The sequence below is a fragment of the Scyliorhinus canicula genome, chromosome 21 (genome assembly GCF_902713615.1).
Source record: "Scyliorhinus canicula chromosome 21, sScyCan1.1, whole genome shotgun sequence".
NCBI classification, from domain to species: Eukaryota; Metazoa; Chordata; class Chondrichthyes; order Carcharhiniformes; family Scyliorhinidae; genus Scyliorhinus; species Scyliorhinus canicula.
The window spans coordinates 61,970,384-61,993,247 of record NC_052166.1 but is presented as its reverse complement, the minus strand read 5'-3'; the positions used below and the strand labels follow the sequence as shown (position 1 = coordinate 61,993,247).

General features: G+C 44.9%; 1 protein-coding gene across 2 annotated transcripts in view; it reads left to right on the top strand.

Moving 5' to 3' along the window:
- Window positions 1–4,134: 4,134 nt before the first annotated feature.
- Window positions 4,135–22,864, top strand: part of ubac1 (UBA domain containing 1) — a 41,760-nt gene continuing 23,030 nt past the window's right edge. Inside the window, exons 1-5 of one of the 2 annotated variants that reach the window (XM_038782164.1) lie at window positions 4,135–4,410; window positions 16,421–16,541; window positions 17,717–17,790; window positions 18,221–18,325; window positions 21,712–21,814. In XM_038782164.1, coding sequence (XP_038638092.1) covers window positions 4,273–4,410; window positions 16,421–16,541; window positions 17,717–17,790; window positions 18,221–18,325; window positions 21,712–21,814 — 541 coding nt within the window. In that variant the 5' untranslated portion in view covers window positions 4,135–4,272. Of the gene's footprint in view, window positions 4,411–16,420; window positions 16,542–17,716; window positions 17,791–18,217; window positions 18,326–21,711; window positions 21,815–22,864 lie in introns of both variants that reach the window. The other variant, XM_038782163.1, reaches the window with a different exon arrangement.

Genomic DNA, 22,864 nt, shown 5'->3' with positions numbered 1-22,864 from the left:
AGGTCTCATCTCTGGTCACCTCCTTTCTTGGCCCAAACCTTCAGAAGTTGAGAAAGGACCTTGACCCACCTTGGCCTGAGACTGAGGAGAAGATTCACGAAGAAAGACTTTTTTTTTTTGCCCTTGACTTTCAATTGCATTTTCCACTTCATCAGACATGTCTGCCTGACACTTGATTCAGTTTGAACTGCTCTCAGGCGCAATTTGTGTTGGAATAACTATTGGAACTCTGCTCATATCACAACTATCCATTATATCAGACGCATTGGGGCGCACGATGGCGCAGTGGGTTAGCCCTGCTGCCTCACGACGCCAAGGTCCCAGGTTCAATCCCGGCTCTGGGTCACTGTCCGTGTGGAGTTTGCACATTCTCCCCGTGTTTGCGTGGGTTTCACCCCCACAACCCAAAGATCTGCAGGGCAGATGGATTGGCCACTCTAAATTGCCCCTTAATTGAAAATAACGAATTGGGTATTCTGCATTTATAAAAAAAAAATCAGACTCATTGGATTCTTCCCAACTGCCTTCTTCTTCATGAGCCTCTGAATGTAAAGCATGATCTATATATACAAACGTAACCTTTCCACTACCAAATATCCTGATCAAATATCTGCGAGGTCCACATATTTTCATGACTCTTCCTGGTTGTCACTTCAACCACTAATGAAGAAGTACTTTCACGTGAAGCTTTTGGTTCAGCCTCAAACTTCTTTCTCCCACTCTCCTAATCATAACCCTCTTCCTGCCTTGCCTGGTCCTCTTCTGCTGACTGTGCTAAATGTGATTTCAGCAATGAAAACCTTGTTCTAGGCTGTCTCCTAACACAAAGAAAATCAGCTGGCATCCTGTAGGTAGTAGTGTGAGGTGTGTTATGATAAATAAATAGAAAATGGCTCATTTGTAATTTAGTGACAACTGACATTTCTTCCAATTTGTAACGAGCTTTCGTTTTGCAAGAGCATGCTTAACAATTTGTACTGTGCACTCTGCTGCTTCATAACAAGCAGGATGATACCATGAACTCTAGCATATTTTACTCCCTTTTTTCTACTGAAATTTGAAAACTCTTTTAAACAAAACAAAGGTTCGTTGTCAGACACAATTTCCCCAGGGAACCCATAAGCAGAAAACAAACTATGAAAAATATCCAGAGTTTTGCTAGTGCTGTTTGATTCATTGGAAACCCTTCAATCCCTTTCGAATGGCTGTCTATCACAATGAATAGCACTTAACCTTCAAATTCTACAAAATTTATGTGCAGCCTATGCCACAATCCAGCTGGCTAAATCGCTGGCTTTTAAAGCAGACCAAGGCAGGCCAGCAGCACGGTTCAATTCCCATAACAGGCGCCGGAATGTGGCGACTAGGGGCTTTTCACAGTAACTTCACTGAAGCCTACTCGTGACAATAAGCATTTTTCATTTTCAAGTAGCAATGATAGCTTTTCTACTGTCTGACATATTCTATACTGTTTCACTGTATGTTCGATATCCTTATCTAAACCTGGCCACCAAAGATAACTTTGCACAAGACTCTGTCAAGCTTATCTCTAAGTGTTGATCATGAAGATCATGGAGCAACTGTGGCCTGTATCTCTCAAGAATAACAACTCTAGGTCTCCACATAACACAAACTTTATCAAGGGCGGCACAGCAGCACAGTGGTTAGCACTGTTGTTTCACAGGTTCGATTCCCGGCTGGGTCACTGTCTGAGCAGAGTCTGCACATTCTCCCCATGTCTGTGTGGGGGTTTCCTCTGGGTGCTCGGGTTTCCTCCCACAGAGCAAAGATGTGCAGGTTAGGTGGATCGACCATACTAAATTGCTGGTAGTGTCCAAAAAAGTAAGGTGGGGTTACTGGGTTATGGAGAAAGGGTGGAATTGTGGGTCTTACGTAGGGTGCTTTTTACAAGGGCCTGTGCAGGGTCGATGGGCTAAATGGCCTCCTTCTGCATTGTAAATTCTATGATTCTATAACTGGCAACTTATTCTTATGCATACGAAAGGCCCGATTTCTAAATTCAGTATCTGAGTTGGTCACCATTGAGATATAGTTGTATATCGCTGTCATTACAGGGTCGCTGTGAGTTGTTCTACCAATGTCAACTGCTATGACTGGCAACTCCTTTACATGTGAAAAGAAAAATATATTTTCCCTGTTGGACACTACCTCAGATGTAGATGGTAACACAGACAATTCATTGGCATTGCAATGATCGTTTGATTGTCTTTATTTAATGGTTATACTATTAAGCAGACAAAATCAAGGATAATCGCTGCCTTCGGGCAGCAGCTGGAGACTTTGGATTCAAAATAGCTGCCAGTGGGAAACTATCAATTTCAATTGAGAAACTACGATTGGACAAGTATTCCTTTTTACTCCAAAAATCACAGACAATGCCTGATGTACCATCAATTGTACGCGAGGCGAGTGATTTACCAAAGTCTGGCTTTAATTGACTAGAACACAGCTCTGCGATCGTCTACAATGGAAAGGGACGATCGTCAGGCGTCTGACCGTTTATACCTCGTTAATAGAGGCGTGGTTAACTTAGCCTCTCGGCCAATCGGTCGAGAGGCACATGACCGACCAGGGCCAATGGTAAGCCGACGTTCTGGCCCAATGGCAGACAAGTATGCAGATCATATCACCACAATGCCTCCCATTCTATCCGAACATAATTTTGCTCTCTGGCACTCAGGGTGTGTGAGGCAAGTGCAATTGATCTCTCCACTCCATTATCCAGCACATGAGAGTTCCCATCCTCTTTGCAAGACTGTGATATCTTTACAGAACAAAAAAAAGACTGTGCGCCACATGGAAGTCAAGTACCCGACTGAACTGAACTAAAGACGAAACTACGGATGCTGAGGTCTGAAATTAAAACAGAAAGTGCTGAAAAACCTCTGCCGCTCTGGCATCATCTGTGGAGAGAGAAACATAGGTAATGTTTTGATTCTAACCAAACTGAACCGGTTTATTCTGGTTTTGGTTTATATGCACCCACACACAAATGGCCGCAAGAGGGTTCTATTACAGAACACATGGTCATCATTTCTAAGAAGGGAAGGGGAATTAATTGTAGTGCCCTACACAATATTTAGCCTTCAAACAACATGGCTGCACGGTAGCACAGTGGTTAGCACTGCTGCTTCACAGCTCCAGTGACCCGGGTTCAATTCCTCCCTCGGGTGACTGCATGTGGGAGTTTACACTTCCTCCCCGTGTCTGCGTGGGTTTTCTCCGGATGCTCTGGTTTCCTCCCACGGTCCAAAGATGTGCAGGTAGGTGGATTGGTCATGATAAATTGTCCCTTAGTGCCCAAAAGGTTAGGTGGGGCTACGGGGATGGGGTGGGGGCGTGGGATTAGGTGGGTGCTCTTTCCAAGGGCTAGTGCAGACTCGATGGGCCGAATGGTCTCCTTCTACGGTGTAAATTCTGTGATTCTGTTACACAAAACAGATCATCTGGTCTCGGGGCTACACAATAGCACAGTGGTTAGCACGGTTGCTTCACAGTGCCAGAGTCCCAGGTTTGATTCCCGGCTTGGGTCACTGTCTGTGCGGAGTCTGCACGTTCTCCCTGTGTCTGCGTGGGTTTCCTCTGGGTGCTCCGGGTTCCTCCCACAAGTCCCGAAAGACGTGCTTGTTAGGGGAATTGGGCATTCTGAAATCTCCCTCCGTGTGCCCGAAAAGGTGCCGGAATGTGGTGATAAGGGGGTTTTCACAATAACTTCATTGCAGTGTTACTTGTGACAATAAAGATTATCATTATTGCTGTTGGTGGGAGCTTGCTGTGCAGGAATTGGTTGCGATGGTTCCGACGTTAGTGATGACAATTTAAAAAGTATTTAATTGGCTGGAAACACATTGGCAGGCCGTGCTTTAGCACAGTAGTAATGTAGAACAATGTCAGCCGCGTGGGTCCAATTCCTGTACCAGCCTCCCTGAACAGGTGCTGGAATGTGGCGACTAGGGTTTTTTTGTCTTCATTGAAGCCGACTTGTCACAATAAGCGATTATCATTATTAAGTCTGCGGAACCAGTCACTCCCAGCAAAAGCTGAAGAGTGGGAACTACAACGACCAGAATGCTCTGCGCGCGGCGCATATGCGCACCGGGCTAACCCGGTGGAGGGCGGGTGAAAGGTCACACTGGCTGGTGGGATCGAGCGCGGGGGTGAGAGAGGCCCGGGCCCGCTGGGCGGACTGATTGCCATGGTGGCCACTGACAGGGCGGAATAAGGGGTCTTGATTCACCCCCCGGGGGGGCCATGTTTGTGCAGGAGGAGAAGATCTTCGCCGGGAAGGTGCTGAGGCTCCACATCTGCACCATGGAGGGGGCCGAGTGGCTGGAGGAGGTGACCGAGGACACCAGCATCGAGAAACTCAAGGAGCGCTGCTTGAAGCACGTAAGGCCCCCCGCCCCGGGGAGGGGTGTGAGCGGGAGCACAGGGCGGGGGAGGGGGGTTTGTGGGTGGGGTCGAGGGTGTTTGGAGGTGGGCGAGGGGTGGGGGAAGGGGTTTGGTGGTAGGGGAGAGGGTTTGGTGTTGGGGGAGAGGGTTTGGTGATGAGGGAGGGGGTTTGGGTCGGGTCAGGGTTTGGTTGGGTGGGGGAGGGGTTTTGGAGATGAGGGAGGGGGTTTGTGTTGGGAGGGGTTTCTCGGGTGGGGTTTGTGAGGGGTGGGGAAACTTGTTTCTGGAGAGTGGGCCAAGGGGTTTCTGGGGGAAGGGATTTTGTGTGGGTGGGGAAAAGGTTTGCATGGAAGGGATTTTGTGAGGGTGGGGAAATAAGTTGCTGGTCACTATGCACGCCAGGCTGCAGAGAGTGTCACCTTTTCCCACTTTCACCAACTATTGATTCCCAGGTCCAGTAGTCGATGTTTGGGGCTTTCATGCCACACTTGCAAGTGTCTTTGAAGCACTACTTGTCGTCTGGCTCTGACTATCTCACCATACGGGAAGTCCTTGAATATTTGATTATTTTCAATCATGTGGACATGCCCAATCCATGAAACTGTCTCGGTTTGGTTTCTGCCAAAACACTTGGGAGCTCTGCCTCCTCTGAGAGGACTGCCACATTGGTGATTTGGTCCTGCCAGGGTACACCAATAATGCACCACAGACAACAAATATGGAAATTATTGAGTCTCTTTCCCTGGTAACTGCAAGTCATCCATGTTTCACAGCCATACAGCAAGGTGCTGAGAACTCTGGTGTTAAAACCATAGTCCTGGTTTTACACATCAGCCAAAGGTGGTACTGCTTTCCCCATGCATGTTGATTCTGCATCAAGGGACAGATTGTCTATGTCACTTTGGACCCAAGGCAGTAGAATGTGAAAGACACTTCCAGCTGTGATCTTGGGCAGAAATTTAACACCATTGCTAACTCCAATAATAACATATGGTGAAGGAATAAGCCAGAGGCATTTCCTTTACCTTGAGCAAGTTCTTGCTCGGAACAGCTCAGCACAGACAGCCTCTTTCTGCTTCCCCTCATCCAACTGTGTCCATTTATACTCATTTAGAGGTTGAACCAATAATCATCACCTATCTTTAACAATGCAATGCAATTGGCTTAACAGTGTAGTTTTCAAAGGAACCTTGTTCCATCAATACAGTTACGGGTGAGAGTGACAGTCCATGAGTCTTTGTAGCTGAGTTGCCATGTGGGTGACTAGCACAGCATCGTAAATGTTGAGGAGTTCTCTGTTCAGGACACAGTGTGTTTTGTATTTGCTTTCAGTCACGATAAATTCTAGAGTTTGCAATCTGACCTATTGGACTACAAGGTTGTTTCCCCCTTTTTTGGATGGAATGGGTTGAATGAATAATTCAGGTCACCTGTACAGGCCCACCAGTGCACTTAATATTTTTAATACAGTCAGTTTTGTAATTGTAAATAAAGATTTTACTATATTTTTTAGTAAGGAGGTGAAGTGTTAGTCTCAGTTCAGTGGTCAGAAGGTTGTGATTCAAACCCTACTCAAACTTAAGCACATTTAATCTATATTGGCGCTTCAGTGCAAAATTGGGAAATTGTTGGGGGTGCCATCGTTAAACTAAGATCCCCTGTGCAGATTAGCACGGCGCTGTTCACACTGCACTGCAGCAACTCACCAAACCTCCTTCGACAGTACCTTCCAAGCTTGCGACCTCTACCACTAAGTCTCCTGACTAACTGCCAATCTACAAATGCAAAGCACCAGAAATCATTCTCATTTCAAATTGTGAGACCTAACCTTGCGATGAACAAACAAGCTTCTGAACTTGCCCGCATTGCAACAAGGTCCACAATTTCAAATGTCATTCATTATCTGTAGTGCTTTGGGGCAACCAGAAGACATTTGAAGGAGATTTACAAATGCAAACTCTTTCTCCACTGTTTTTTTTTTTTTTTTAATTTTTTTTTTTTATTGGAATTTTTTGCAGAAAATATAACAAAAAGTATAGCAAAAAGCAGTAATATGCAACTAACAGCCCCATAACACCCACAATTCCCCCCATACCGTAACATCACATGTATCACATTCCCCCACCCCCCCCCAAACAAGAGAACTTAACCATAAATTAAAATTAGATAAATCACATTTAAATAAAATAAGCTAACATAATCAACCCCCCCCCCCCCCCCCCCCCCCCCCCCCCCCCCCCCCCCCCCCGCCCCCCCACCGGGTTGCTGCTGCTACTGTCCCAGTACCCTATCGTTGAGCCAGAAAGTCGAGGAAAGGTTGCCACCGTTTAAAGAACCCTTGCACCGATCCTCTCAGGGCGAATTTAACCTTCTCAAGCTTAATGAAGCCCGCCATGTCATTGATCCAGGTCTCCACGCTTGGGGGCCTCGCGTCCTTCCACTGTAGCAAAATCCTTCGCCGGGCTACTAGGGACGCAAAGGCCAGCACACCGGCCTCTTTCGCCTCCTGCACTCCCGGCTCTACCCCAACCCCAAAGATCGCGAGTCCCCATCCTGGCTTGACCCTGGATCCCACCACCCTTGACACCATCCTCGCCACCCCCTTCCAGAACTCCTCCAATGCCGGGCATGCCCAGAACATATGGGCATGGTTCGCTGGACTCCCCGAGCACCTGGCACACCTATCTTCACCCCCAAAGAACCTATTCATCCTCGTCCCAGTCATGTGGGCCCTATGCAGCACCTTGAATTGGATGAGGCTAAGCCGCGCACACGAGGAGGAAGAATTTACCCTCTCCAGGGCATCAGCCCATGTCCCGTCTTCGATCTGTTCCCCCAGTTCCCCCTCCCACTTCGTTTTCAGCTCCTCTACTGACGCCTCTTCCTTCTCCTGCATAAGCTTGTAGATATCGGATATCTTCCCCTCCCCGACCCAGACCCCCGAGAGCACCCTGTCACTCACCCCCTTCGCGGGGAGCGCTTCTCCACTGTTATAGACCAGGGTTTAGAGAACCCCAAAGTGTATCATGGACTTGACCTGACCCACAACTTTTAATAGATTGTGGTATGGGGAGCACACGGCCCACTCTACAGGTGTGGTACAGCAGAAATGGAAAAGTATTTTTTAAAGCAAAACAATGTTTACTCTATGAATTCAAGTTAACCTTTTTAAAACATACTGTGAACATTTTAGCAACCATCAATTCAAATACAACCTCCAAAGAATACAACACTAAGTAATCCTTAATAACTTCTCAAACAACATCCAGAAGACAAAAGAAACACCTTTTAACAGAAGCACATTAGGTTTACATTCACTACTGAGAACATTTATAATTCTAAATTCACCAAATGATCAAGAGATAGTCTTTTCATGGCAGAGAGATCAACAGTACACCTGCTCGATCTGGCTTCAGCTCCAACATTGAAAACAAAACTAAAACACGCCCTGCAACAAACAGCCCAAAACGAAAGTAAAAAGCTGACAGACAGCCCGGCTTCACCCACACTCTGACATCACTGATAAACACTCATTTCTTAAAGGTACATTTCTTAAACACCCATTTCTTAAATTACTCACATGACACCACCCACTAAACTGAAGTGCAAAAAAAATCCTAGTTCTACCCAAGATAAATAAATTAACTATTTCAGTTATGAACATGATTAATACAAACTAGGTTAATGGAAAAGCCAAGTGTAGTCCAGAGTTCAACTGAGCTAATGTCTGTCCTTAAAGGGGAGATGGGCTCAGTGGTGGAATTATTTTTAGCGTGTTGCTTGTGGTTTTGCTATTAAATTACTGAGTGTTTATTCCCAATAGTTTTTTTTTTGTCCCTGCTTCCAGTGATCTTTTATTTAGGCTGTGAGGATGTTGGGAAATTTGTTTTATGATTTGGATTCCTTGTTGTATTTGTTCTCTGGCAGTGAGAGTCACAAATAAGCATGTGCGCATGGTGCTGCAAACAGAAGTGTTAGAACTGTCCCGTGTTCACCATTTACCCAGTTATAATACTCCTCTTTCTAATAATATATACAATCAGTTTCTGTCAAGAGTCAAGTGTAAAGTGCAGTGTGTTTATGTCAAGAATTTCTTTATTGATTTTGCATTGATCTAGTTACATACTACTAGGAATTTAGCATTGTAATTTGGAAGACTGATGGATTTTTTTGCACTTTATGCAGTTGACTGATCTTGTAGTCCAGGGGAGTGGTTGTCCAACGACAGAAATATAAATCTTCTCTAAACATGTGCAGTTTTGTCATTCTCTGCAATGTGTGTTATTCTAAAATTAGTTTTGAGTGTCTTGGGATATTGCTGCTTATGACAGTTCAATAGGTAACTGCATTACTGTGTCATAAATAAGCAATGTAGGAAAAATAATTTCATGCCTGACCCTGTCTTGAGGTAGGTGTAATAATTGACCTCCACGTGCTGGGCTATAAAAGGGAATTATCAGCCTGACTACTCATAATTGTCCAGAGAATTCAGAAGTTCTGATGGAGTAATGTGTGTGCATTGCATCTTAATAAATCTTAATTGCATGTGTGAAGGCATGATTAAAGCTTGTATGTGAAGTACCTTACCTGAGTTTTAGTTAGTACATGAGAGAAGAGAATTGTTTTTTAAAATATTTTTTATTCTCCTAATTTTTCACATTTTCTCCCAAATTTACACCCACCAACTAAATAATAATCAGTAACAAATATGTCAATCCCCATATCAATAACAACGATCCCATCCTCCCACCAAACCCCAAACATTAGCCCGCATGTTCACACAAACAAATGACAAAAATGAATTAGGGATCACCCATAGTTGCCATTAACATACACAGCCCCCCTCTCCCCAACTCTCCCACTCACACGCCCCAAATAATGTTCGATGTTATCCACTTCTGGAAAGTGCATAATGAATAATGCCCATGAATTGTAGAACCCATCAAACTTAACCTTCTCAAGAGTCAAGAATTCCAACAGGTCCCCCCGCCAGGCCAGGGCACAGCGTGGAGAGGTTGCTCTCCAAACCATCAGGACCCGCCTTCGGGCGATCAACGAGGCGAAGGCTACAACATCGGCCTCCGCACCCGTTTTCAACCCTGGCTGGTCCGACAGCCTGAATATGGCCTCCCGGGGGCCCGGGTCCAGTTTCACGTGTACCACCCCCCCCACACACAACGTTCACACACATCTTCTACTTCAAAGAATTGGCTCATCCTCGCCCTCGTGAGGTTTGCTCTGTATACCACCTTCAGCTGTATCAGCCCCAACCTCACGCACGAGTTGGAGGCATTCACTCTCCGGAGCACCTCACACCAGAACCCCTCCTCCATATCCTCTCCCAACTCTTCCTCCCACTTTACTTTGATCCCTTCCAATGGTGCCTTCTCCTCTTCCAAAATAGCTCTGTAAACCGCTAACACTACCCCCTTCTCTAGTCCCCCTGTCGTCAGCACCTCCAGCAATGTGGAGGCCGGCTTCACCGGGAAGCTCTGTATCTCCTTTCTGGCAAAATCTCAAACCTGCACGTATCTAAACATTTCCCCCTGCTCCAGCCCAGACTTCACTTCCAGCTCCTTCATCTTGCAAACCAACCCCCTAAGAAACAAATCTTTCAGTGTCTTAGTCCCCTTATCCTCCCATTTCCGAAAATTATGAGAAGGAGAATAATAGGTTATTGGGATTACTCAAGGAAGGGGTAAGCAGGGCCTGTGAGTACCTCCGAATCACAGAATTTATAATGCAGAAGGAGGCCATTCGGCCTATTGAGTCTGCACCTGTTCTTGGAAAGAGCACCCCACATAAGCCACTCTTCTACTCTATCCAAGTAACCCCACCTAACTTTTTTTTGGATACTTAAGGGCAAATTAGCATGGCCAATCCACCTAACCATCTTTGGACTGTGGGAGAAAACTGGAGCACCCAGAAGAAACTCTCGTAGAAACGGGGAGAACGTGCAGACTCCTCACAGACAGTGACCCAAGCTGGGAGTCGAACCTGGGGCCCTGGAGCTGTGAAGCAACAGTGCTAACCACTGTGCTACCGTGCCACCCATAAGTAGCAGTATTGAGCTGCAGGTGTCGTTTTCACTTATCAACAAATTACCTTAACAGCCCTCTGGATTAGCGTATCTTATAAACAACTAAATATAGCTAACTCCAAGTCACCATGAGGGCAGCAATAATTCAAGGTTGCGAACTGTAAGTAATAGTGGTTCGCAGTCAGCCAAGGGTGAAACAAGAGAAGCTTGTGCAGGAAAATATCTCAATTCACTTTTACAGTCTAAGGAATTTGGCTAAGGTGGGGAAAGGGGTGCAGTGGAGAGGAGCTGCTAAGTGTCCTCACAGCTGGATTGGAGAAATGGGGGAGTGATTGAGAGATGTGAGGCTGAAGAAGATCATTGTAACTTTGAAAATATGGGGGCAAATTTGGGGGTCAACTCTGGCAGAGTGGTCCTTGGAGAGCATGGGGCTGTTCACTTTGGCTGCAGAATTTTATACCTTTTTTAATAGAAATGTGAGGATAGTGCTGAAGAGGTTTAGCTTGGAAACACTGAGGGCATGGATTAGTGTTTTGGTAGTGGTGCAGGAAAGCTATTTCAGTAACGGGGCAGATTCTACTGGGGGAATCTGAGATCGAGCAGCACACTGAAGTTCCATGTTTCCTGACTCGACAGCCAATGAGATTGATGGAATGCAAAGCTACCAGTGGGAGAGAAAGAGGATGGCTTTAATTTTGTTAATGAGCTGGAATATTGTTGAAATATTGTCATTTAGTTTTTGATTTTGGACAGGCAGTTTGATAGTGTAGCAAGTGTTTCAAGTATTAGTGTGTTCATCCTTCCATCTCGGAGATTGAATTTTTCTCTCCAATTAGCTGCTCATTTAATATTTTGAGGTTTTTTAATATTTTGAGGTTTGCTGTAACTCTTCAGCTGGATGCTGTAATTTCCTGGTGAATAGCTGGGATATCCATCCATCTTCCTTTTTTGTTGGATGTGCTAAGCTTGTTGGGTCTTGCTCAAGGTCAGTAACTTCGCAGCTGCCCTACATTGCTATGTTGTCATTTCCCACTGCTCTATTTCATTTATGTTGGTCACAATTAAAATAAAAGTTTGATATATCTTAACAATGCCAATAGAACCAGACTTCTGGTCCTTGGAATGACACACATTCCTCCCTCTCCCCCCCCCCCCCCCCCCCCCCCCCCCCCCCCAATTTAAGGGGCAATTTAGTGTGGCCAATCCACCTACCCTGCACATCTTTGGGTTGTGGGGGTGAGACCCACGCAGACACAGGGAGAATGTGCAAACTCCACATGGACTGGGTGGCACAGTGGATTAGCCCTGTTGCCTCACGGAGCCGAGGTCCCAGGTTCGATCCCGGCCCTGGGTCACTGTTCGTGTGGAGTTTGCACATTCTCTCCGTGTTTGCGGGGGTTTCGCCCCCACAACCCAAAAGATGTGCAGAGTAGGTGAATCGGCCACGCGAAATTGCCCCTCAATTGAAAAAAAAAATGAATTCCGTACTCTAAATTTATATAGAAAAAACTCCACATGGACAGTGACCCAGGGCCAGGTGGGAACCTGGGTTCTCGACGCTGTGGGGCAGCAGTGCTAACTACTGCACCACTGTGCTGCCCTTGAATGACGCACATTCTGCTGTAATTTCTGGGCTGTAGCATGGTCAGATGCTATTTTTGAAATTCTGGTTTTATCCTGTTGAACTGTTTGTGTGCTTGACTGATGCCCAAATTGTCTGATCCGCATCATTTTGTTTGGACTCTGGGAAGCTGTTGGGGAACTGTGTAATGGTATGACTAACTAAAACAAACTTCTACTATGACAGCCAATTGGAAATTATATTTTAAAAGTTTGTTTTCTTTGTTTTTCTAAAAATCTGAGCTGAATTTCCAGACCGAATTTCATAGAATCTCTGCAGTGCAGAAGGAGGCCATTCGGCCCATCAAGTCTGTACTGATTCTCCAAAAGAACACCTTACTTAATCCCACTCAGCCCTATCTTTGGACGCTAAGGGCAATTTTAGCATGGCCAGTCCACCTAACCTGCACATCTGTATGAGGAAACCGGAGGAAACGCACGCAGACACTGGGAGAGTGTGCACACCCAGCATAGACAGTCACCCAAAGCCGGAATTGAACCCGGGTCCAGTGCTGCCACTGTGCCACCGTGCTGCCCAACTTCCTCTGTGTCCATTTGCTGTTATTCCCAGTAAAATCCTTGCTCTTTGGCCCGGTCTTCGCTTCACCCCTTCCCCCAGATTGGGCCCCAAATTCCCTTCCCCCTCAACTTGTGGCCTCACGGTAGCATGGTGGTTAGCATCAATGCTTCACAGCTCCAGGGTCCCAGGTTCGATTCCCGGCTGGGTCACTCTGTGTGGAGTCTGCACGTCCTCCCCGTGTGTGCGTGGGTTTCCTCCGGGTGCTCCGGTTTCCTCCCACAGTCCAAAGATGTGCGGGTTAGGTAGATTGGCCATGCTAAATTGCCCGTAGTGTAAGGTTAATGGGGGGATTGTTGGGTTACGGGTATACGGGTTACGTGGGTTTAAGTAGGGTGATCATTGCTCGGCACAACATCGAGGGCTGAAGTGCCTGTTCTGTGCTGTACTGTTCTATGTTCTAACTGCAAAAAGCACAGAAGTTAATATATATGGCAAATGGTTTAGCCATTCATCACCATTTGCTCCACCTGGCCACCTCAAGCATTATTGGGCCCCGCTTTCCTCTACCAAAACTTCTCTTTACTTCAGGATCATCCTGAAATGTAAATGCATGGAAAAGATTATGTGAAACAGTGACAGCAGGTAGCTGAGGTAACAAAACAAACCCAAGAGCTATGAGGCCTTGAACCCAAAGGAAGTGTTCAGGCCATAACACGAACAGGAAAAATGCCATCACTCATCAAGCTCGTTCCTTTGACAGGCCATGTGCAATGCCCTTCATCAGCTTTTCCGCCTAACAATTTGTAACGCTGAGGAAGAATACGAAAGAACTAGGAGCAGGAATAGGCCATCTGGCCCTCCGAGCCTGCTCCGCCATTCAATGAGATCATGGCTGATCTTTTGTGGACTCGGCTCCACTTTCCTACCCGAACACTATAACCCTTTATTCTTCAAAAAACTATCGATCTTTATCTTGAAAACATTTAATGAAGGAGCCTCAACTGCTTCACTGGGCTGGGAATTCCATAGATTCACAACCCTTTGGGTGAAGATGTTCCTCCTAAGCTCAGTCCTAAATCTACTTCCCCTTATTTTGAGGTTATGCCCCCTAGTTCTGCTTTCACCTGCCAGTGGAAACAACTTCCCCTCATCTATCCTATCTATTTCCTTCATAGTTTTGTATGTTTCTATAAGATCCCCTTCTAAATTCCAACGAGTACAGTCCCAGTCTACTTAACCTCTCCTTGTAATTCAACCCCCTCAACTCTGGAATTAACCCAGAATACTGTCTGGTACCTTCTCCTGGAAAGCTGGAAGGCTTATCGAACCTGGACAAGATGCGTTTGAGCAATATAGGTCTACCCCATATGTGAATGTATTCGTGCCATAGGATTTGCAACACTGTAAGCTGCCATTTCTCTTTGCAAGCCAGTGACGCCTTCCATGAAGTAGAGTACTGAGGACGCTAGTTACTCTGGCCCAGGTGACCATTATTCACATAAGGGAGACCCCACTGCCATTTATTATCCTGTCCTTGGGTCACTGTCCAGTATGCACTTCAGTAGGAGTTGCTGCACTGGCTAACTTTTTAACCTTTCTGTGCCAGCAGTGTTGGGGCTAATTTTGTATCTTGCCACTCATTTGATAAAAGTGGTTAACCCAGCACAACCTAGTGATCGAACGACCTGATGTATATGGCTCAGAGACTATTTTCAGCAGTGATCTGGAAAATTTCACTCACTGTGATTTATGCAGAAATAGAAGGACATTGGCATTTAGAAATATCCACTTTTGACTGAGAAAGCGGTTCTCCGCTTTGTGTGAAATTGTGGTACTTTGAGCTGAATGGCTTGTCGCTGACTTCTACTTCACGTTGAAGAAAAGCTGGTTTGTGGTGTAATGAGTTGCTGATGAAATTTTGGTTGAAATGTAATCATTCAGACAACCAACAGCTCGACTGTTTAGTTCGTATTACAAACTCCTTAAGTTAACTGCTTTAGGAAATGCTAATGTTCGTATCACTGCAGTCACAGTGCCAAACAGAGTTTGGGGCCTTGTGCAGAAAGACTAAAGCAGTGTAGGCGTTTAAGCAGTGAAAGAAGGACATGGGACCTCCGAGAGATATCTTAAAATTGTACACTGCACTTTGCTGAACAGGGACAAGAAGGTGCTGGTGATGACCAAATAAGAGATTGATGCCCGAATGTCACCACTTGTGAAGAACTATGTGGAATGGGCATCTAAAAATGATGAAGGTAGAGATTTAAAAATTAGACTCTGGTTGGTGGGATGCTGTAGGCATAGTCACAGTGAATGAATTAAAAAGGACCTTCATCAACTGGTTAATAGCACTGTATGTAATAAAAACCACCTGGGTGATCATATGTTGCAGTCATTGCAGGTAGATAACAAGTGTAGCTGTGTTCTACCACTGTCTGCACTAACTCTCTCTCTTTCAACTTTTGTTGAGGCCTGATGTTCAAAAGGCCCCATTTATTGCTAGGTTTATTTATTCAATTGACGGAGAGACTGATGGCTTGAATCAATTCAGCACTGTGGTTCTGGATCCCATGATGTGGGAATTCCAGGATGTTCCCCAAGTACACCAAAGGAATAGCGATATTCAAGTCAATTGCTTTGTGTCGGTGGGCGTGATTGGTGTTGTCATGGGATTGCAACACTTGTTTTGTTTTAGGTGGTGGAGATGATAGGACAGGAGGAACTGTTACTTGACATGTCTGTACTTCTCTTGCTACCAGGGCTAAAAGAGTGAGGTGAAATGTTCATAGTTGCTTGAACTGTACTTAAAACTCCACCCATAAGTAATAATCTTCATTCCAAACTTTGATTATTTAGTAAGATCATTTTGAGTTCTCCAACATTATAATGGTGTACTGTTTCTGATGACATGGCAGCTTGAGTCACTGTCTGTGCGGAGTCTGCACGTTCTCCCTGTGTCTCTGTGGGTTTTCTCTGGGTGCTCCGGTTTCCTACCATAGTCCAAAGATGTGCAGGTTAGGTGGGTTGGCCACTCAAAATTTCCCCTTAGTGTCCAAAAGGCTAGGTGGGATTACCGGGTTACTGGGATAGGATGGAGGTGTGGGCTTAAGTACGGTGCTCTTTCCAAGGGCCTGTGCAGACTCGGTGGGCTGAGTGGCCTCCTTCTGCTCTGTAAATTCTATGATTCGATGGGAGAATTGGGCATAACGTTATTGAATGGTTTGTTGAGATTAATCACAAATATCTGATTGTACAGTCCTCTGAGAATCCAGCTGAGGCATTAATATGGATGTCATTGAGGGAACAGGAACAAAATAAATATTTTTGTTGTCTCAGGGAATTGTGGGATATGAGGAGGGAATGGGAACATGAACCCAAAGTCAGCCACAATCATAATGAAGGGTCGAGCAGGCTTGACCAGCTGGTCCACTGCTACTTGTGTTTCGTGAAAGATCCAGTTGTGAGCTTGTCCCCAACTGCTTTTCAGTGATCCCTGCTGAAAGTGCACATATCAACTGAGGATGGGATTCTTCCTGGTTCCCAATGCTTGCACACCTATACTCCGAAAACAAGTAGGTACCTTTAGGAGGGCAGAAGAGTTAGTTGGTAAAAAGGGGAAGATTTAGGAGAAGCATATTAAGGTAACATTGAAGATTTAAGTATGATTTTGTGTTTCCCTTTTCCCTGATGCAAGGAACACTGGCTATTGCATATGGGGAGACTGGTTATTGCTTCAGTATTAGGTAGGTAAATGGGTTGAATCCAGACCTGCAGTAAATAGTACCCTTAAGTCACTTTTTACCAACCATGTATGGGATGTTTTGCAGTGTGTACAAGGAGGATTAGACGATCCGAAGACCGTAACACACCATAAACTCCTTCATGCTACTGCAGAGAGGGCCCTTTCGGACACCAAGACTGTCATTGAGGAGAACCTCCAGGACAAAGGTGAGTGCCAGAGCCATGTGGGGCAAACATTTACCATGTTATGTTTCTGAATTATGCAGCATCTGCTTTGGAAGAAAAGGAAGTTCATTTCCAAGTGTGTGGCCCACTCTATATTGGGCTTTATTCCTGCTACATTAACCTGCAGAGTAACATATGGCTGGGCGTGTATTGCATGGAGAGATAAACAGATGGTTGAGGTGGGTCATGTGCTTCAATGGTTTAGATCAACTAAGCAACTGATAAAGTCAACCAGAAGTAGGGAATGTGTTGTGACCTATAGCTGCCTGTAATGGGCTGTTATTTTTATATTATTTCATTGGGTTTTATTAACTTTTGAGTTTCAATCTTCTGTTGCTATATTGAGTTTTTATCGAGCTGGTTCATGTGTCATTAGTATTGAAAAACATAGACAAACCATTGAAATTGAAAGGCGCAGAAGTAGTGGTGAGATGTTGAGCTGGGGTTTTAATCTTGATGAAGTCCTAAATTAGGGAAGAATTGGCTTTGGGTTCTCGCTCACCAATACCTGGTGTGGGCGGCTACAAGGGTAGTTGTGTGCTCCGTTGTGGTGAGAGTAGAATCAGAGTTGGTTGTAAAGCCCAGGGTGGTAGTGTGATTAAGAGTCACCAACACATTATGTGGAGATGCTGGCATTGAACTGGGGTGAGCACAGTAAGAAGTCTTACAACACCAGGTTAAAGTCCAACAGCTTTATTTGGGATCACTAGCTTTCGGAGGGCAGCTCCTTCATCGGGTGATACATCTGGCCTTTAACCTGGTGTTGTAAGACTTCTTACTGAACACATTTATTGTTATGTGTCCCAAATACGAGAGGGAAAAATTTACAAGAGAACAATCCAAGTAATGCAGCAAAGAAGCATATTCCAATTGGACTTTTAGCATCCAGGGCAGCAACTTTTGAAACTAAGACTAATATTTCTCAAAGTAAAATATTGATCCAAGTGCCCATGTGAAATGTTAGCATAATGAGGATGTTTAATATGCTGTGGGTAATTCCTGTTGCTGAACTGAACGGTGTTTTTAAATTAACCCCAACTCATCATTTTGTATAATCAAGTGGTGAGATGACTGAGTAATGTCCTCAGATAATAGCTGCCATCCCAACGACATGTCCACATTGCATTGTCCCTTTCCTTTGTCCTTTTTTATTCCAGATGTTTTATTGTTAATTAAAAAGCGAGCTCCTGCTGCTCCTCCAAAGATGGCTGACGTGTCCGCTGAAGAAAAGGTACCCCTCTCTTCTACTTTTTGTTTAAACCTATCTAAAACCACCTTTTTGTGTTTATGCAGCCAATATAGGAAACTTCCCGTCTAACCTCTGGCTGTTTATCAGCCGCAAAGGTTACTGGAACATACGAGTGCTTTTTATTATGATTTTCTCGGTTTGTCCTTTTTGACTCTCTGTTAAGCTGGGAAAGTGTCAAATCTAAAGCACTTCTATATAGCTGTCAGCGTTTCCTGTGGAAGGTCAAGTGGGCTCGGGGGTGGGGGGGGGGGGGGGGTGTAAATGAGCGATAACTGAGTGCTTCTCTGTCTTTGGGCATTTGAAGTCTAGTTATCTCAACCAGGTGTTGAGTGCTGGTTGCCTGCACCATGTACTCACTTTTTTCCTAAAGTACAATGAACACATTTAATTCATTTTTATTTTCTGTCAGAAGAAACAGGAGCAAAAGGCACCAGATAAAGAGGCCATTCTGAAGGTGACGGCTCAACTTGATGCTCGGCAAGCTGATCGGATGGTCACCCAGCACAACTTGCGAGATGTATGTGACTTGTTTCATTTGCTTCACTTTTTGAATAATGTTATTTTTAAAACCTAACACCTTTCACTACATATCTAAAATACATGTAAAAACCTTACTCTTCCATAGACTTCTGATCAATCTTTCTCTCAGTTTCCTATGCAGCGCCACCACTCGCAGGATTGTGTGACTAGAGTTTGGTATCTTTACAGAGGCAGTTTCCAATATAAATCTGGGTAAAGGAATTTGTAATGGAAATTAAAGTTGACGGAATGTATGGAGATTGAATTCTTTCTGAGCACCATGGTCGGATTATTTTTTACTGGTAAAATCAGCAGTTGGTTGAAGTGTTCACAGGATAGTGATGAGGATACTGTACTAAACGCAGGCCACAACAGAAGCCATTCCGTCACACCAGTCACCCTTTTCACCTAGGGACTACAGTTAATCGTGTCTCCCCATATGCAGTGCAGATCGATGCATACGAGATGTAACAAATGAAACCTTCAACAGTGATTGTGAAACTGGAGTAAAACAGTTTGTATTGGCAACATGCCTGTTACCAAAAGTATTTGCAAAGTTAATTTTCGGACACATGACTAACAATAGCCTATGCTATTAGAAGCTGGAGCTCTCTTTAAATGGATGAGATGAATCTTGCCTCACAAAGTGAGCTTGCAGGTTGACTGCAGTCAGCGAATTGTATGCCAGCTTCAGCATGACTCTGTTAAAGCACGTTTTGACTCTGATTAGTGTCACTCGTACAGCCACAGTGCTTTGTTCCAAGCAATGAGCTAGTGAATGAACTTGTGTTGATATAGAAATACCTGGTTTGAAGGCTAGAATCAGTGGAGCGTAGATGAGATGGGGAATATTGATGAATGCTCAGTTGCAGTCTGACAGAGACATTGACACAAAATTACTAAATGAACAATAGGTTGTACAAGAAGGCTATGATCAATTGGCAGCTACAGGCAAAATACAATATCTGCATCCGCCAATTGTATTTATGAACTTTGTTCACCCAAAACACTATTTACTGCAGTGCCTGTTATTTGATATTTGTTTTATTTTAGAGTCAACATTGCATATCTGTATATTACAGTAAGGTGTAAATTTGTTCCTCTGTTAGTCCCATTTGTTGTGGGGCAGAATGCTTTAAATTGCAATTTGGGACTCAGCCAATGCATGTGTTTTGAGGTTTATAGGTTCAAGCAAGGTATTCAGCTTCATTTAAGTGGTTCTGTTTCATCTTAATGCCTCAGTTTGCCTTCACTGTTGTTGCAGCCATTGTAGATACATTAATTTGGAATGGAAATCAGTTGAGGACAAACTGACTACCCTCGCCTTTCCCCATCAAACACTCCAACAACTGAGGTCAGGGTAAATTGTTGCGACCTGGTTGGGGACCAGTAACTGTTTAAAGAAGACGAATCCTATGCCGAGTAACTTGCCTCCTGACCACCACCATCTGAAGGGCACCTCGGGATGAGCAATGAATGCTGGCCTAACCAGCGACGCCCACAACCCGTAAATAAATTTTTTAAAATGTATAGAATCCCAGACATTTACTCAGAGAATAAAGCCACAAGATTCAGTGGTTTTAAACAAGCAAAATACATTTTACAATACACAGTTGGAAAAATAAACAATCTAAAATAGCCCACCTTACATTTAGAATTATCATAAGGTATATTGGAATTAGCAGACAAATTGTACATTAAATGGCAAATGCGACCAAGACAGATCCCATAGATTTCTCAGCACCCACCCAGACATCAAGTGACCAATGTGAGTCACAAATTCTCGTTAAACTCATCTCCCTCAAGGAATTTCAACTTTTTACTTTTAAAAGATTTAGCCTCTGAACTTCCTCAAAACATGCTTCAACCAGGACTGCCTCAGTGACTGCTCACTCACCAATGGTTCAATCTCTTCTGCTGAAACTGCTTTTCATGTGATTTACAAAGTTTTCAAAAAATCTTTATTGTCACAAGTAGGCTTACATTTACACTGCAATGAAGTTACTGTGAAAAGCCCTAGTTGCCGCATTCCGGCACCTGTTCGGGTACACAGAGAGAGAATTCAGAATGTTCAAGTGACCTTCAGCATGTCTTTCGGGACTTGTGGAAGGAAACCGGAGCACCCGGAGGAAACTCATGCAGACACGGGGAGAACGTGCAGACTCCACACAGACAGTAACCCAAGCCGGGAATTGAACCTGGGATTCTGGAGCTGTCAAGCAACAGTGCTACCCACTGTGCTACCTTGCTGCCCCTGCCTCCAGTCACTTGCAAAATACCAACTCTTTTGCAGATCACTAGCTTCATTAGGGATAGCATTGCCTCAGGTTTCTCTGAATTCCAGGCTCTTGGCTGCACTGAGCTATAAATGGCTCCTCCGGCGTCTTGAGCCTTAAACATCTCCAGCAGGGAACCAGTGATTTACTGTCACCTTCACGGCTCCCCATGAATTTGTTGAGTCCTGGCTGCCAAAACCTCCTAACAGCTCCCAGGGCTTCTCTACAGGCTGCAAATCAATGAAGTCCATACTGCTGCACCAATGACTCTCAGGGCATCCTTATGCCCTAACTGCCTGGAGTCTTTAAACTGCAGCACCCTTTCAGTATAGCCTCGCTCCCTGCTGCAGAACCCCTGATAAATTGAAACCTGAGAACCTTCTTAAGTTCCCCCCACCTCCATGACAACATAGCCTTTCAAGGTTCACTGCTTTTAAAATAATTTGTCTCTAACTCCCAAAACAAAACCCCTTTCTTAGCAAGCAGCGTGGACATCACCTCTTCAGCTTTTCTAGTTAAATAAGACCACCTGCTGTTTTATGGCTCTTACCTTTCTAGCTTTTAACCCCTCTAGTCAATGTGGGCCCAACCTTTTAAGTGTAATAACTTACAGCTATTTTAGTTGCATTTATCCCATTTTCTACAACTAAACTTTAATCTTTCCAGAACTAAACATTACCTTAAAATATTAACTTGAACTAGATATCCGTCATGGATCCTGGTTCTTACTGTGTGCCCCAGATGGTTGCCAACTCAAAACTGACGGGGAGTAGCGGGAGGGGGGGGGGGGGGGGGGGGGGGGGGGGGGAAGGAAATAGAGTGGCTGGAAGCTGTTGATGGACAGATCACCGTGTTAAAATTGAGTCGTTGGGAAGGAAGCCTGGTAGCAGCCAGTAAGTCTTCCACCTGATTATTTTAAATAGCCTGCTTTCCCAGTTTCCACCAGACAAGCAAAGTTGAAATCGCCCCTCGAGTAATGAATATCAACTGCAGGAGTTAATTACTGGGCTGTCATTGGGTGTTGGAGGCGGTGGGAGGGGGTTGGGGAGTGGGCAATTGCAGTAATTATCAGTTGAGAATAATTTGTAAACTGACATGTAATTTCTAGTTTCAGACGGAACTCAGGAAAATCCTTGTTTCCCTAATAGAAGTGGCGCAGAAGCTACTAGCTCTAAATCCAGATGCTGTTGAACTATTTAAAAAGGCAAATGGTAAGAGCACAAATCTACTGCAACAGGGGCCAATGCAGCGTTTTATGTCTGGCTCTGCTTTTAATTGTTGTCCATGTATCGCTTCAGTTACTCACGATATATTTTTAAATATTTTTGTACGCTCTTGATGCCTCCGTGATTGTACAGATCAGGAAGGGCCATGATTTGTGTTTAGGTAGCCAGTTTGAGTAAGGCAGTGGCTGAACCATGCAAGCAGCCTCATCGCTAGGGCCTAGAGAAGGTTATTGGCCAGCAGCAGCTGCTAAAAGGTGTATGTATGGTGTTTGGGTGAACGATTGCACTGGGCTTGATTGTGAATCTCCTGTTGGGGAAAGGATGGGTGAGTGGGCCTAAGTAGGGTGGTTTTTCAGAGGGTTGGTGTAGACTTGATGAACCTTCTGCACTGTAGGAACTCTATGGTTCTATTTTATGGTTCTATTACAGATTGTTTCTTGGAGCAATATGTTGTGGAATCAACCAGGGAGCAGGCTATTCCGAATTCGGTATTGTGTAATGAGGGATTCATGAATGACCTCATGGTTAAGGATCCTCTAGGGAAGAATGATCATGGCACGATAGAATTTCAAATTCAGTTTGAGGGCGAGAAACTGGAGTCCACAGTTAAATGTAACTACGTAGGTCTTGAGGACCGAGTTGGCCCTATTGGACTGGGCAGGAAGACTTAAAAGGTAGGATAGTTCATAGAATCATAGAATTTACAGTACGGAAGGAGGCCATTAAGCCCATCGAGCCTGCACCAGCCCCTGGAAAGAGCAACCCAGTCAAGCCCACACCTCCACCATATACCCATAACCCCACTTAACCTTTTTGGACACTAAGAGCAATTTAGCATGGCCAATCCACCTAACCCGCACATCTTTGGACTGTGGGAGGAAACCGAAGCACCCGGAGGAAACCCACGGGGACACTGGGAGAACGTGCAGACTCCGCACAGTGACCCAAGCTGGGAATCAAACCTGGGACCCTGGAGCTGTGACGCAACTGTGATAACCACTGTGCTACAGTGCTGCCCTAAGTTGATGGACAGTA